This window comes from Ceraceosorus guamensis, assembly GCF_003144195.1.
Source record: "Ceraceosorus guamensis strain MCA 4658 unplaced genomic scaffold IE81scaffold_26, whole genome shotgun sequence".
In the NCBI taxonomy this organism is placed as follows: domain Eukaryota; kingdom Fungi; phylum Basidiomycota; class Exobasidiomycetes; order Ceraceosorales; family Ceraceosoraceae; genus Ceraceosorus; species Ceraceosorus guamensis.
The window spans coordinates 1-16,096 of record NW_020290021.1 but is presented as its reverse complement, the minus strand read 5'-3'; the positions used below and the strand labels follow the sequence as shown (position 1 = coordinate 16,096).

Here is a 16,096-nt window from a genome sequence, read left to right as displayed (position 1 = left end):
CCCCCCCCCCCCCCCCCCCCCCCCCCCCCCCCGCTCTTCTCGCGAGCGCGCATATATTTGTGCCAACGCCGCGCACGCGCACGGACGCCATGATGAAGACGCGCGCGTGGGGGCAGGCACTCACACACGCAATGACATCCCTGCATCTCTCGAGCGCAACACTCGGCTCAGCTTCACCGTGACATTGCTCGGCTCTCGACTAGCGCGCGGCTCTGCAATCACATCTCTCCTTTCCTGGCATTCATCGCCCTTTTCAAGTCCACACTGTTGCTCAGCTAGGGTGGCTCGGGGCCATCACAGTGCAGGCCAGCACTAACGCCGACATCGCAAGCGAAGTATCTTGCGACGCCAGTCAGCCAAGCTAGAGCGATGAGGATTGCAGTCACTGGAGCTTCCGGCTTGTTGGGCCGGGCGGTCGTAGAGAGATGTACAACCGAGGGGCATCAAGGTGAGCTATGCTACTGTCCAATTACGTGCCGCGTTACCTGAGCAACCGAAGCGCCATCAGCTCACACGCGCATCACCTCGCTTGCGCTCATAGTCCTCGGTCTTGCCAAGTCACGGGCAGCTCCGCCTCTGATCTCCTTGGACCTGCTCGACACCTCCTCGCTCAGAGAGGTACTGCAGCGTTTCAAGCCGGACGTCATCATCCACACAGCCGCAGAAAGGAGACCTGATGTGGTTGAAGCTGATCCCCAGGGATCTATGGAGCTCAATGTGGACGTCCCAGGAAGGTTGGCAGAAATAGCCAGGGATATTGCTCTCGAGCTTGTGACGGATGATGCGCATTCGGCCACAGCGGGCACAGAGGCGGAGACACCAACGGAAGGAGGGGGAAAAGAATCACCGCTACTAATTTATATCTCGACAGACTACGTCTTTGATGGAATCTCACCGCCCTACAGCCCTTCTGACGAGCCCAATCCGCTCAACTCATATGGTCGCAGCAAGCGGGATGGGGAAAAGGCTGTGCTGAGCAAAGGAGAGAGCGGGAGGGTCTGCGTTTGGAGAGTTCCCGTCCTGTAAGTCCTTCGCTCGTTCGTCTGCGCTGCCTGTCGCCACTAATGCTTGATTTGTTTGAGCCGCAGGTACGGCAAAGCGGAGACGCACTCTGAGTCAGCAGTCAATTGTTTGCTGGACGTGATCTCACCTCGCGAGGAATCAAAAGGCAGGGTCAAGATGGACGCAGTCGCCGTCAGGTATCCAACGAGCGTTGAGGATGTATCTCGCGGACTTCTCTCCCTCTCTCAAATCTGGTACAAGTCTCTGTCTGAAGAGGACTCAAATGCGCAGAGCGAAAATGGCATCGTTCGAGGCAGGGTCCCGCCCGTCCTGCATTTCTCAGCGAGAGAAGCGATGACGAAACAAGACATGTGTTTCGTCCTCTCTCGCGTTCAGCGCGCACTGGAAGAGCCTACCAGCACGGATCATTTGGAGCCCGTTTACGAAGTGGATCCGAACGATACAAGCAGACCTAGACATGTCAAGCTAGATCTGGACCTCACGGAAAGGTGCGGAGTGGATACGAAGTGCATCGGATTTGAGGAAGTGAGTGGCGCGATCCGCGACCGAGAATGTCAAAGATCGTCGATGGACATGGTGCTGAACCGCATTCAATTCAATTCGCTCTCTCCTCGCCCCATTCCCTTGCACTTTCACCATGACAGTGGTGGACACCTTACTTGACCGAGTTGGCCGTGGTAGCACGCGCAAAGAGGGAAGAAGAAAGGCTTCAGAGGGAGAAAGAGGAGGCGGAAGAGAGAGCGAGAAAAGAGGAAGAGGAGAGCAGGAGAGCCAGACAGGAGGCTGAGGAGAGGCAAAAGGCCAAATTAGAGGCTGAGGAGCGCAAAGAAATAGCGGAAAGGCGAAAGCGAGAAGCTGCAGAGGAAGCCAGCCGACAGGCTGAGGATCTGGCACGAAAAGCAGCTGAGGAGACTGCCAAGCGTAGGGAAGAAGAGCTTGCACGAAGGCAGGCTGAGGAAGCGGCTCAACACGACGCTGTAACAGCCTCATCAGAGACACCACAATTCGTTGAGGGCGAAGGCGTGCACGCTAGTCCGCCAATGCAGCCTCAGCCGCAGCAGCCTGTCAGCGCAGAAATGCACGCAAACAACTCATCAGCAGCAGGAGTTGCTTCATCGTCTTCTTCAGTCAGAGCCAGGTCACCCATCTCCAGACTGGCAGAGGAGAACCACGCGCACGCGAGCGATTCCAAGCCCGCTTCCCTACGTCTACTTGGTTCACCGAATGCTCCATCTTTCAGCTCTCTCAGGGCCAGACCCACTCCGCCCCCGACTAACATCTCTGAGAGTGGCGGAAACTCGCCAGCAAGCGCAAATGCGAGCGTCACTCGGAGCCAAAGCACTGCGAGGAACGAGGATCTGGAGGAAGATCCCCTGAATTTGAGCGCGAATGCTGAGCATGGCGCGCTAGTGCAAGGTTCATCGCAAGCTCACACCCAAGACTCCAATTCCGCGTCTGCCTCTGGTTCGGCCTCCAGCGCGACGCACATGCAAGCCTCGAGGGACGAAAGCTATTTTCCCTCACTGGCTGTGCCAAGGAACGATCCAGGCCTGGACGTGAGAGGGCAACATGCGCCGAGCGCTGATGTGGATACCAAGGTTCCCAATGATGGAGATTCAGATGGATATGGGCAGCCAAGTCCGCGGGAAAGCTCTGTTCAATTTTCGCAGGAAGATCATCATGTGCCACCTGCGAAAGATGAGGAGGCTGACCAAAATCGACAAGCTGCTCAGGACGCGGGGTCTGGCGTCACTCCGGCGCACAAGCAGTCGTGGGAGGTGACAAATGGGAAATCCACTGAAGCGGAAAGCACACCGGTTGCTCCTAGACCCAGCTTTTCCATCAAGGTGGGAGATCCTCAAAGGAAAGGTGATCCCGTCACTGCTCACATTGTCTACACAGTCAGAACCAAGGTGAGAGGCGCTCCGTCGATGGTCAAACTACTCGATCACATGCTGATACTCTTGCGCGTTTGTCTGCCATCTGGGTCAGACCAATCATCCAGCTTTCCGATCAGAATTCAGTGCATTGCGACGTTATTCAGACTTCAGATGGCTACATGCCGCCTTAGTCCACAATAATCCGGGCGTATTCATTCCTCCAGTGCCGGAGAAGCACAAGCTGGGTCGTTTCAATCCCGAATTGGTGGAAGCCAGACGTTTTGGATTGGAGAATTGCATCAACAAGATTGCAAATCATAGACTCTTGCAAGAAGATGAGGATCTGAGATTATTCTTGGAAAGCGTGGACTTTGCTGCAGATGTCAGGCTGAGGGATATCAGGAAAGGGCCCGTACCTACTCCGGAGCAGAAGACGTACTTCGGATGGAGCAATCAAATGAGCGCCCCCAAATTTCACGAGACAGATGAGGTGAGCCTGACTATGAGCGATACAGAGCGAAATGTTTCGTCATGGCGCTGCTCATCACTCCGACGATGAATGCATATGCCTGGCAGTGGTTTGGCAACCAGAAGAATTACTTGGATCATCTGGAGACGCAACTCAAGAACCTCGTCAGAGCCGTCTCTTCGGTCTCGCAGCAACGTCGAGGTGCGTTTCAGTGTGGGGGCGTCGGTAGAAGCAGTCTCACGGGCGCACCGGTGCTGATCCTTGATAACTACGCATATCTCCACAGATGCAGCGTCGGCCATCTCGGAGCTGTCGCACGCGCTGATGATGCTGTCCGGAAGCTCCCTCTCGAGGAGCTTGTCCACATGCTTTGCTGGCCTGGGAGAAGTTCAAAGAAGATCTTGCGAGCTGAATGACGCGCAAGCTGAAGCTGACATGCGTGAGATGGGCGCCGTCCTCTATGAGTATGAGCGCATCGTCGGCAGTGTTCGTGTGAGTCAAGAGCTGGCGTGTCCTAGCTCATCCGACCAACTGAGGAAGTACTGGGCTGAGACGCGATCCTTCTGCATAAACATTTCTCTAGAAAGCATTCGCTACTCGTATAGACGTCTGGCAAGCTTGGCAGAAGTCGGAAGAGGAATACCGCAAAGTGCGCTCGAAGCATGAAAAGCTGACTCGGGAAGGCAGGTCGGGAGGAGAGAGGATGCACATGAGCTTGCAGGACGTTGCGGACGCCGAGAGCAGGAGCTTAGGCCTGAAGAGAGACTTCGATCTGGTCGGCCTGAGGTGCAAAGATGAAATGGATCGCTTCGATAGCGAGAAGGTTCAAGAGGTTAGGGCTGCTGTGGAAAGTTGGATCCAGGGCCAAATTGAGAGACAGATCGAGGTGAGTACATCTCTGCACACCCGTGTGCCCAAGTTGCCATGCTCATCCTCCATCGTTGACTTGCGCTGTTCAACGTTTTACAGCTCATTGGCGAATGGGAACAGTACTGTGCGTTGCTGAGTCGACAGTCGGGTACACCGCGGCCAAATCCTCCACCTGCGCCGGTACAAGCCCAGCAGCCTTCGCCAAATGGCAATGTCCCCTTCGCTCCGGCCCCTGTGGAAGGTCAAAGCAGACCCGATCCACAGCCAACGCTCGACGGCAACGCGCAGACAGGAAGTGCTACCCAAATTTCGACTCTGGTCAACGGCCACAGCCAGCCGACTGTTGTGGTCGGCGCGGAAGGAAATATCGTCGAGCCACTGGATGGACATGACAATGGTCAGGCGCAGCCCTCCGCGGTCTCTGTTACTCCAGTTGGCGGGTCGAGTGGCGATGCTGGTGGTAATGCAGATGGAGCAATGCAGCAGGCCACCTCGTCAAACGAAGCGACGCAAGCCAAAGCTCCTGGCGACACCGAGATGGAGCCTGGTCGGGAAAGCGAGCCATCCATAGGTAGACCAGCTCCTGTCACTGCAGGCCAGACAGCTGCGGTGCCAGCGCCCTCTACGGCGGGAGCGGAGCCGGTTCAGGGCGAAGTGACGATCGCACCTAAAGCTGGCCAGGATGCGCTCGTTGAAAACATCTCAGTCGCTGGGACCGCAGCCGGCACCAGGGAGCCAAGCGAGAAAGAGGCCCGCCCAGATCAAGCGACAGAAGTGCAAGCTTCTGCAGCCACTCGTACATCAGAAGAAAACACAACAGCTTCGGCCGCGCCGAATGCTGATGCCTCTTCACAACCATCACGCGCTCCTGTCACTACTCTCGGCTCACCAACACAGGCACCACCCTCGACAACGCCCGAAGCCTTTGTAGCGCCAAGGCTGTATTCGCAGCAGAGCTCCGCGCCGCCGCCGCCCATGCTGCGTCCAGTACCTGGCCCAGCTCGAGCCGAAGACTTAGCCGCCGCTTCAGAGATTGCAGAGGCGCAAGGCAGGCAAGCTGCGGAGGAAGCGAGGCTGAAGAGGGAAGAGAGAGAGAAGAGAGAAAAGGTGGAGAGGGAGAGCAAAGCAAAGGAGGACAAGGAAAGGGCGAAGAAGATGAGAGAGATGAAGGCGAAGGAGAAGAAGAACAAGCAGAATTTGCTGGGCGATTTGCTTGGATAGTATCCTGCGTAGCTTCTGCTGCGAATTGTGTGTGCTTGCGTGTGCTTGCAATCTCCTCCTGTCACCCTACACGTCACTCTCATCAGACTGCAAATTCACGGCGGCATTTGACCTCCAAGGTACACGTGAAGGTCATCAGCTTTCCAGCTTCAGCAGCGTCTGCTATCGGCACGTCAGCCCATTGCCTGGATGCAAAGACCAGTATATAGTAGAAGTACTCTGATCAGGCCTGACCCGCAAGGGCGATTGATCAAGCGGGGATATCGGAGCTGCTCCGCAGGTGCATCACGTGCAGGGAAGCTCTGGAAGCTCGCGCTCGCTATCGCGATCATTCGCAGCAACCGAGCTCGCGTGACATTTCTAGACCATCATTCAACGGGTACTTGAGCCCTTTCGCTCGTGTCGCCCGGCCTTTGTCTTTGCATGCAACAGAAGAGAGCAATTAGGTGAAGCAAGACGGAAATATCGAGAGGTTTCGTTCGTTGACTGCATGGAATCGCTGAAATCGATCGTGAATGGCGGGCCCTGCGGAGAGAGGATGAAGCTGCATGGCCCAGATAGATCAGCGAAGAGAAAGTCGAGCTTGAAAGCCTCGCATCGAGATGCATGAGCATGCATATGAAGGCTTTTTTGTCGGACACTGCTGAGACGCTCTTATCTCTTATCTTTGAGATTCGTATGCACAAATCCTGGCTTGGCTTGCGACCTGCATATAACCTGCATTGAAGCTTTTGAGCAGGATACCATGCATCACCGCTGTTGTGCGAGCTCTTCGAACCCTCTCTCGTGGGTCGTGCGTGCCCTTGTCGCTGCGACCGATCACGAGGCGGAGCGCGAGGAAGGTGAGGGAAAGAATCAAAATCGATCGAAGTGGGGTTCCGCAAGACAGCCACTCGCAAGCTGTGGCGGCTAGAGCCCCGACGCTGCCGACCAATTCTCGAGTCGGGCGAGGATTGTGAATTACAAGCGCAAATGTTTGTGCAGGTTGAACGAATACCTAAAGACGGCATGGCGTGGTGTGGTGCGGGAGTCGTGTGCCTGCCAAGCAAATGGATCAGCAGGCTTGATCCGATCGAACAACATCCTTCAAGATCGAGAGAGAGGGGAGGGGGGAAGGAGAATTAGGAATATCCATATCTAGAGCATATATGTCTCGAGCAGAGATAAACCTCTTCATCGCGTGTATCATACCAGATCGAGAGTCTCGTATTCGAAACTTCTTGCCAAGACTCGATCGTGCATGAGGACGCGAGGATCAGTCAGCAGGCAGCAGCCGCCTCCGAGCGAATGCTTGATCGCCTGCAGATTTCCACCTCCCCCACTTCGACTCGACTCTGACTCGAGACTGATGATCATCAGAAAGCGCCGCTAGCGCGTCCTCGATGAGGTCACCTCGGACATGAGCACGAGGGTCTTAGATATCAAGCCGATCCCGTGGGCTGGTGCAGGGTTTTCATGGAAGCCACCGGCGGGGAAAGGCGGAGCGGGGCGGGGCCGGGGGCCGGGGGGAGAGACCATCGGTGCGGATGGAACCCTGCCTGCGGTGCACACGACTTTGTTCCACGCTCTGCGCTGTTCACACTCACGACTTAATTTGACTCGATTCACACTCGAGACTCCAAGAGCGTAATCTACGGCACTAGTGATTGTTTCGATGGTGCCTGATGTCATTGCTCCGCCTTGTGCGACTGATAGCACGTCCATCGATTTGGGAAGATGGAAGCTCTTGTTGTGATGCCTGTCACTTTGCTCCTCGACCTGCTATGGAGGTGCTTCAGCTGCGAGCGGCTTCCAAGCGCTGGGGACTGAGACTGCTGCTGCAGCATGTGTTCATTGCTGAGTCTGCGCGATTTTGGAACGATGACACTGATGGGATGGCACTACTGCACCCATCACACGCGCTATACATATTATACATCCATGCAGCAGTCATCCAATGAAACGCGAATCGTTCCGGAGGCCGCGGTCGCAGCAACTCCTGATGTGCGCGTGCATCGACAATCTAGCCTTCATCAGCTAGCTGGCCGCATGCCGCTCAACTGAATAGCTGCGACGAGTGCATGCAGCATGCACGCATGCACTGTATGCTCTTTTGGTCGCGGCGGTCGTTTGGAAGGATTTCGCTCTCGGTCGTTCAGGGCAAGCGAGGCGCAAGTCGTGAGTGAGTGAGTGAGTGAGTGAGTGAGGGAGTGAGTGCAATCATTCATTGGCTGGCCGAGCCGAAGAACCGTATCAATGCACACCCGTTCACACCCCAGCCAGGCTTCTCCTTCTACGGACGACGCTTAGCTTGCGTTTCACATAAGAAGACCTGCCCCGCCGCTGCAGTCCGTACCCTCTTCCCCTTTTCTCTTCTCCGCAGAGGTATCTCTCCTTCAGCCCCCTCATTCCTGTCCACCCCCCGCCCCCCCGCGCGCCCGCAACTTTCCTAGTCCCCCGATCAACAGCCTGACAAGATGGTCAACATCACTGTGAGTCGACAGTCTCGAAAAAGCTCTGCCTGTCATCCGGACATATACTGACGCCTGCACCTTGCTGCTGCTGCTTTCCCGCCCATCAGTACGGAGTATGTGAGTCTTTCGAGTGACCATCATTGGCCGTGATTCAATGCACAAGCACACGCATGCCATGGTGCAGAGGCGGCAGCGCGCTCGCTTGTATGCGCGGCAAACATGAGTCATGACAGATCTGAATCAGAGCAAAGTTACTGACTTGCTCCTGCCCCCTCGTTCTTGCAGTGCTTGCTCCTGATGGCGCCACCGAAAATTCTACCCTTCTCACCAGCCAGGGAACTGACTTGATCGTCACCTACGGCTCCAACAACGAGAGCATTGTGGCGTACAACCCAGGAGATCTGGCCTGGATCTTGACCTGCACAGCTCTCGTGTGGCTCATGATTCCAGGTCTTGGTTACCTGTACTCTGGCTTGACGAGAAGGAAGAATGCGCTTCACATGCTCCTCATGACCATCATGGCTCTTGCCGTAGTAAGCATTCAATGGGTCTTCTGGGGCTACTCTCTCGCCTTCTCACCTACGGGAGGCAAATTCCTGGGTAACCTCAACCATTTCGGTTTTATCGATGTGCTGCAAGCTCCCAATGCCAACGCCAACAACAAGATTCCCGACATTGTCTACGCCATGTACCAGTGCATGTTCGCCAGTCTGGTTCCCGCCATTGCTATCGGAGCCGCATGCGAGCGTGCGCGCGTCTGGCCTTTCATCGTCTTTGTCTTTGTCTGGACTACGCTGGTGTACGACCCCATCGCTTCTTGGGTGTGGAACAGCGCCGGTTGGGCCTACAACTGGGGTGTGCTGGACTATGCCGGTGGAGGACCTGTAGAGATTTGCTCCGGTATTACCGGCCTCGTCATCAGCTACTACCTCGGCAAGCGTCGCGGCTACGGAACTGAGCGTCTGCTCTTCAAGCCCCACAACGTGTCCCACGTTGTGCTCGGCACCGCATTCCTCTGGTTCGGATGGCTCGGCTTCAATGGAGGATCGACGTTCGCTGCAAACCTCCGCGCCGGCATGTCCATCGCTACCACCAACACTGCTGCGAGCATGGCAGGACTCACCTGGATGTTTATGGACTGGAGATTGGAGCGCAAGTGGTCCGTTGTTGGCTTCTGCACCGGTGCCATTGCTGGACTGGTGGCCATCACCCCGGCAGCAGGATTCATTGGTGTGCCAGCTTCCTTGGCTGTCGGTTTCCTCTCCGCTTTCTTCTCCAACTTGGCAACACAATTGAAGGCTCCCATGCGATGCGACGATGCTATGGATGTATTCGCCGTACACGCTCTCGCGGGATGGGTCGGGCTTCTCTGCACTGGTCTGTTCGCGCAAGCTTCTGTCGCCAACAATGATGGTATCCTCGAGATCCCTGGTGGATGGATCGACCAACACTACGTACAGCTTGCCATCCAATTGGCATGGTGCGCTGCCACCACCGCGTGGACCGGTGGCGTGACCTTCGCCATCATGCTCGTCATCGACCACATCCCCTACGTGGGACCTTTCCGCGCATCTGAGACCGCAGAGATTATCGGTGTGGACGAGGATCAGTGTGGAGAATGGGCGCAGGACAGCTTCTTCATCAACAGAGATCTCGAGGGCAACTGCTCTCCTGCTGACTTGGGACACCACGCCCAGCCTCTCAACATTCACGAGAAGGCGACAGATTTGAGCGCTCCCAGCGCATCTTCCGAAGAGGGAAACGGCACTGCCGCGCCCTCTCCTGCACCTGCAGAGGCCACCAAAGCATGAGGCATTTGCCATGCAGTGCCTAGCTCCGCTCGTCGTCTTGCCTTTCATCTGTTCATTCTTTCCAATCGCTTTTGCCTCGGTGGACTGCATTCCACCGGCCAGTCTACTGCTATCTTTGAGACCGTACCTACTTATTCCCTCGCATCTGAATTGAGGATCCTACCAGACCTCACTGGGCGTCGTCCTTTCTTCGCTTTTGGGATGGCGTGCCACCATTAGATCATGCTCTCATCTGGCCGATTGTACCATCAAATGACACGGCTGTTCGCCCACGCGCTCGCCAAAAGTATACAAGCAACCAATGGAGATTGAGTTGCGAGTTGAACTTGGAATTGGTCTACATTGTCCTTTTGTGTAAGGCGAGCGGGGTGGGGCAAGTGGTCGTTGTCCCGTGTGCTTCTGTGTGCTTCTGTTGTATCTGAGGGCCGCATGGAAATGAGACATGTGTCGCAGCTGCCACTGCTGACTGTTGCCGCAGGCTTGGTTGCAAGTCGCGACCAAGGACATGGCAGTCGGCTGTAGGCGAGTGGGTTGTCATGTCGGTGCAGACCAGAGAAACCTGTATCCGCCCTCGGTTGGGGGCCTGCTTGGCGACGCAGCTTGCGACTTTGATCCTGACGTGGACGAGTCATTAGAACGACGACACATTCGTGATTGTTACAGACCCTTCGAGTCTGCAGTGTCGAAGGACCTTTTCGCCTTGCAGGTCCGATCGATTCGAGCTGGGATTTGGATCGCCCTCCAGCAACTCATCGTATGGCTCGAAAGCTACGCGTCCCGTCGACGCCCAAGATTCGGCTCGATGCGTGCCTCGCTCGCTATTTTAAGGAGAACAAATCGTTTACTTTTTTTTTTTTTGGCGCGAAGAGGATGTCGCTGCGTGTACGGCATGTCTTGCCGTACAAACGCTGGAGCGAGGTGAGGCGGCGTCGTAGGCGCAGACGTCTTACCCTGGCGCGCAACGTCTCCAACACATGGCAACACTGCTCGTGAACTGCTCTTTTCGTGCCAAAATTCTGAAGAAGAGTGTGAGCGAAAGTGCATCTCACAATCTGAGGCCCCTTGGCTTCGTACATCAAATGTGTGGGCCCCAACGGAGGCTCGATATCGAGCAAGGCTGCCCTTCATTGAGATGGGGATTCGCCATTTGCAAATGGGACACGAGCAGGCAAGTGAAGAGTGTCCTGTGTTGGCCGAACGTGCACCGTTGGCGTTGCGGGCGCGCCACCGCGTATACGTGGTAGCGATACCATCATTGCTGAGTATTGTAGCCAATTTGTACGCCCGTCGGACTTGCGACTGCTGCTGGATCAATGCGGCACGAGCAAAGGTAGGGCTGCTCGATCGTGAGACGAGTCTGCGCCTTTCTGGCTACAAAAGGGGGGGGAGGAGGGCCATTCATGTCTTGTATAAGGCGAGGCTTTGTGAAAAGCTACCTTCCTTGCCCCGTCTTCTCCACGACACGACGATCTATAGCCACGAGACAGCCACTTTTCAGCACCTACCAAAATGACCAGGCAAAGTCGAATCCGCTCGAGCTTTAGACAGCCGACGCTGGTCGTCGTGCTGCTCTGTCTCGCTGCATTGCTCGCGATGACATCGAGCACCACAGCGATACCTGTGCCAAGCTTCGGCTGTGAGTGCAATTGGGTATGGGGAGAGACCTGGACGATGCGAGCGGGCTTTTCTTTGATGTATCCCTCCAGCTCGTTTCTGACATTCGCTCCCTTCCTGCTCATACGCAGATCTTCGAGAGCAAGCGATGGACAAGGTCGATGCGCTCTTCAACAGACAACCAGCCAGCCTCTGCGAGCACCACAAGCACAAGGTCAAAAACGGCTTCTCCGAATCTCGACATTGTGAGACATCCACAAAGACTGCTCATGGGAAATCTTGGTCCACTACAACCAGCACCCGCTTCGAGTCGTCTACTACCAGCGGCAGCGGCAACGGCAGCGGCGTCAAAGGCAAGAGCCACTTGGCCAGCTACTCCGGTCCTCTCAAGTTCAGCCATTCACCGGACGGACTGCACCACTCCTCTTGGCTGAACTTCGACATTTGAGCATTTTGTGAGAGGCAGGACGCAAGACAGAACCCGAAGCAGAGGGGATCGGCGAAAAATTGTCGGTCGTAGAAGATATTCGCTTGAAGGAGGCGAGGGAGCTTTGCCTCGACTCATTGGCGTCATCCGCCCGGTTGGCTGCTGCTCCGACGTTGAAATGTACTCGAAGCACCCGCGACAGGGAATTACTTTCTGACAAATGACCACCGTCAATACCCTGATCTCACCTGTCCACATTTCGTCGCCCATCGTGTCGAGAGAAGCGTGGCGCCAAATGTAGAACCAGAGCTGGCAATGAAAGGTGCGCATCGATACTGCAATGAGGCTGCAATACTCGAAACTTGTGGTCCATGGATGCAGATCATGGTTGCGAGCTAGACTGAGCGAAGCGCACGGGAGCTTGGCAGTGTGATAAGCCTGTGCGCCTCCACCTCGCGATCGCTATCCTCGCCGAGATGTCACCATCCATCCAGAGGTGACGGCGCAAGCTTTCGACCTTTGACGCTTGCTAAAGATCACGCAAGACCGTATCGCTACGCACGAATCAGCGATCAAGGCTTCGACCAAGCGATGAATCTGTGCGCACGCATCGGGCAGCCACACGCCAGACTGTGAGCAGCGAGCCTTCGTGTTCCTGTCGTCAGATCTAGAGCTTAGGCTTCTGTTGTCTGTGCGCAATGGAGCGATGAGGCCCAGCGATTTATCCAGGTAATTGAATATTTTTCCTTGGCTCGACCACCCACGCAAGGTCGCGCTTGCACCCGAGTTGATGTGCCGTGCTTCGGGTATTCCTGCTTCCTTCCTCGCCAACCTTATCGGCATGATTGGGCGTGACGAGTGAAGATGGCATGCCGGGGTAGCATGCTGATGAATCTGCGTAAATTTCAGTGCGAGTCCAGCCAGCGAGGTTCACAAGCCGACTTCCCGAAACGCATAAACTTGCAGCGCGGGGGCCCGCCAATCGTAACGCCTCATGCTCCCCGTACACAACTGGACATCACGTTAGCGCAGCTGGCAGCGGTGTGAAACCGACAACGCCTTGCTGCGCATTCGCGGACGATGGAGGCCAAGGCTGGTGATTACAGTGTTCTAACCGTTGTGTAGAATGAATGGGAAGCAATCAAGAGTGTCGCAGCATTCCACAATGCAACGTGCGTGCTCCGATCACGAATGCTTGCGCGATTCCCGTTTGATTGCTTGGCTCGGAAGAGCGCTGCTATATAAGACTGGCAATCAGAATCAAAAGATAACCTGATTGCAGATCGAGCGGTGGCGGAGACACGTGACCTGACAATCCTCCACCCGGTTTTGAGCAGCGCTTTCACGTATCGATCGATCCTAGCAGAGGATCGACTGTGCGCTTGCTGAGCACATTATTTGAAAGCTGCGCTCGATCTTCGATTGGTTGGCGGGCCAACTGCCGCTTGCTCGATTGTTCGGGCGAAGCGTCTGTTGCGCCTTTCTATGTGCTGGAAAATCACCACAGCAAAGCTGCTGCTGCAGCACCACCACAGCTACAATCGGCCGAGGCTAGGAGCCTGCACCTCGGCCTTCGGGCGAGCGCTTCATGCGGCCGTGCGTCGCGGGGTAGCAAAGCTTGTGGCAAGGTCTGCCTCTGGAGCAGTCTGCATGGTCGAATCTGGAAGCTTCGCTTGCTGTCGCTCGCATTTCCGGCATGAGGCCTGCATGAGAACTGCAAGCCCAAGCTCAGGTGGCGAGACGGATGCAAAGCCGGGCTAGCTTTTGCTCTAGACGATCGGGGCAGAATGACCATCCAGAGGCCTACGACGGCAGTGGCTCTGTGCTCAAGCCACCGCGGTCGCTCCTCTTATGACGCACGAAACTCTGCATGGCCAGCCTCCGCAATGAGATTCGGAATTCGAATCGACCTCAACTCAAGCCCACCCCACAGCGCGATGTCAACGGCCTGCGATCGATGCTGCGGCTCTCGTAAGCATGTCAAACTTCGCTTGGCTCTAGTGTACTTGTGAAGTGCGAATGTTGCTGAGTCAGGGCAGCGTCGTCCGTCGAGCGATCAAGGTGGGTTAGGGTTGCAGTCATTGAGTGCGTGGACCACGGCTCTGAAACCTAGCTGTGACTTCTGCTCAGCCAGCTCAGCAGTCTGCAGTGCCCAGGCCGTGAAATCACGAATGACGGTGTCCTAGCTGTGGTCGCGCATGCAGCATGCAGCTTGAGTCCAGCAGCATCGCGCGGTGTTCGCCCTTGAGTTCTGTTTCCCCGCGCCGCCGCGCGCTGGCTCTTGCCACGAGCTGGTGCGCATGACGTCTGAGCGTCTGCCTTTGGGCATTATTCCCGTCTTGGTGTCTGATCGATTCGCACACTCCAGATTTCCCTTTCGACCTTAGCGTCTCACTCTTCAAGGTAAGCAGCAAAGAGGGCGGGCGACTACATAACGGCTGCAGACGCCCATCCCTTGCCTTGAATCCACCCCCACCATCCACCCTCTCACAAGTAAGGTCAACGTGAGGCATTCGATACACTTTTCACGAACACAATAGACTCTACGATGGCGGATCCTTCGCAATTCCCCAAGGCGATGGGCGAAGCGCCCAGCCGTCGACCCAACATGGGCGAACAGAAGCTTACCGACAGCAACGTGCCCTCCTTGGCGCCAGACAACGCTTGCGATGAGCCTGCTCCCACCGCTCCCGGCGGCGCAGGCCACGCAGCCATTGCCAAGGACTCAGAGGGCAAGAACTTCGACAAGGTGTACGGTGTCAGGCCAAAGACGTGAGTGTTCACTCGGCACCGGTACCACTCAACGCCTCCGCTGACATTTATTTGCCGTCGCTTGTCCCTGCGCTCGCAGTACATGGCAGCTGAAGCCTCCCGCCACCTGGACTCTGTGGGAGTTCATCGCTTCGCTCGATCTTTGCCCCGAAGTCTCTTACCAAAGGAGAGCGGCAACCGAAAAGCTGCGCGGCCCCCCTCCTTACCAACCCATGTGGCGTGAGAATGCCTTCATCATCCCCACTGCTTCCATTCCTCTGGCGATTCACTGGGCGTGGAACAAGCTTGTGCCCGGTGAGTAACGCCTGAATGGCCAACCATGCATTAGCATCTCGCTCACCCCTCATATTGCCCGTGACACCACAGAGCACAAGTTGCACTTTGCGCCGGGATGGGTCTTGTACCACTTGTCTTTCATCCTGTTCGCGTTCCTGATGATCGGAAGATTGCACAAGTACATGGCCACGTACGGTACCTTTGACGAACTCAACCGTGGACGAGACATGGTCGACGACAGGCACGTCAACCACCTGGGTCGCTCCATCTTCATCTACACCGTCTTTCGCACCCTCGGCCCCTTCATCTTGTCATGGCGCGGAGAGATGTCGAACCCATTCGAGGGCTTGAGCATCTATTCCATCCCCAAGATTATGGCATTCGAGGTTGCTCTCGACTACTGGTTCTACCTCTACCACAGATCCTGCCACGAGTTTGACAGCCTGTGGTTCATCCACCGTCAGCACCACGCCACCAAGCACCCGACACCCATTCTCTCCATCTTGGCCGACGACATCCAGGAGTGCATCGAGATCTTCATTGTTCCCTTCCTCGCCTCTCTCGTCACGCCCAAGATGTCCTTCGTCGAGATTCACTACGCCATCTGCTACTTGCTCTACGTTGAAGCTCTCGGACACTCGGGTATCCGCGCTTACTGGCCCCACCCACTTCTCGGTCTGATGCTCCGTCCCCTCGGCATGGAGCTTGCCGTTGAAGACCACGATCTTCACCACCGATTCGGCAAGTCCGGCAAGAACTACGGAAAGCAGACGCGCATTTGGGACCGCATCTTCGGAACCGTTGGAGAGCGTATTGAGTGCGCTGCTCAGTACTAAGCCGTACGCTCGAAGACCGCCAATAATTTCTTCAATTCCTGGCTTGGAACTCGGATCGTCTTTGCGCTATTCACACCCTGACTTTCGTGCTCCTGCATTATATATTTCAATGCCGTCCTATTGCCGGAAACTCATTTGCTCAATTGCTCAGTTTTAAGACTCTGTAAATCAAACGAAATCGATGAATTACGCATTCTATTCCCGTGAATGGTTCTCCAAGACGAAATCGATGAATTACGCATTCTGCTCCGTGAATGGTTCTCCACGTTCGGCCTGCTGTGACAGCCTCGAGGTACTCATGTGGAGAACAACGGTTTTGCGGGCGCTCTTGCGGACACGCGCATTGACCTTCAGTGTAAGACAGATCAACTTTTCGCAGCATGCGTACAACGACAAACGCACCACCTGAAACAGCCTCGGTGTATAAGCTATGGCTATCCTTAT

General features: G+C 55.8%; 4 protein-coding genes across 4 annotated transcripts; all 4 read left to right on the top strand.

Annotated features, from left to right (window-relative positions):
• Positions 1-111: 111 nt before the first annotated feature.
• On the top strand, positions 112-4,549 carry IE81DRAFT_112887 (Vps5-domain-containing protein). Its single transcript, XM_025510107.1, has 8 exons — positions 112-448; positions 542-1,022; positions 1,089-1,548; positions 1,668-2,915; positions 3,016-3,393; positions 3,480-3,573; positions 3,659-3,864; positions 3,956-4,549. The coding sequence occupies exons 1-8, from the start codon at positions 370-372 to the stop codon at positions 4,376-4,378; spliced, it is 3,369 nt and encodes a 1,122-aa protein (XP_025369884.1). The 5' UTR covers positions 112-369; the 3' UTR covers positions 4,379-4,549.
• A 3,158-nt stretch (positions 4,550-7,707) lies between these two features.
• Positions 7,708-10,050, top strand: IE81DRAFT_313037 (putative low affinity ammonium transporter). Its single transcript, XM_025512477.1, has 3 exons — positions 7,708-7,934; positions 8,024-8,033; positions 8,202-10,050. Exons 1-3 carry the CDS (start codon positions 7,920-7,922, stop codon positions 9,725-9,727), a joined length of 1,551 nt encoding a protein of 516 aa, XP_025369883.1. The 5' UTR covers positions 7,708-7,919; the 3' UTR covers positions 9,728-10,050.
• Positions 10,051-11,115: 1,065 nt separating this feature from the next.
• Positions 11,116-12,015, top strand: IE81DRAFT_356253 (hypothetical protein). Its single transcript, XM_025516678.1, has 2 exons — positions 11,116-11,363; positions 11,473-12,015. Exons 1-2 carry the CDS (start codon positions 11,237-11,239, stop codon positions 11,787-11,789), a joined length of 444 nt encoding a protein of 147 aa, XP_025369882.1. The 5' UTR covers positions 11,116-11,236; the 3' UTR covers positions 11,790-12,015.
• A 2,050-nt stretch (positions 12,016-14,065) lies between these two features.
• IE81DRAFT_323063 (hypothetical protein) lies at positions 14,066-15,893 on the top strand. The gene is made up of 3 exons (XM_025513821.1): positions 14,066-14,540; positions 14,620-14,834; positions 14,907-15,893. Exons 1-3 carry the CDS (start codon positions 14,317-14,319, stop codon positions 15,650-15,652), a joined length of 1,185 nt encoding a protein of 394 aa, XP_025369881.1. The 5' UTR covers positions 14,066-14,316; the 3' UTR covers positions 15,653-15,893.
• The last annotated feature ends 203 nt before the right edge of the window (positions 15,894-16,096 follow it).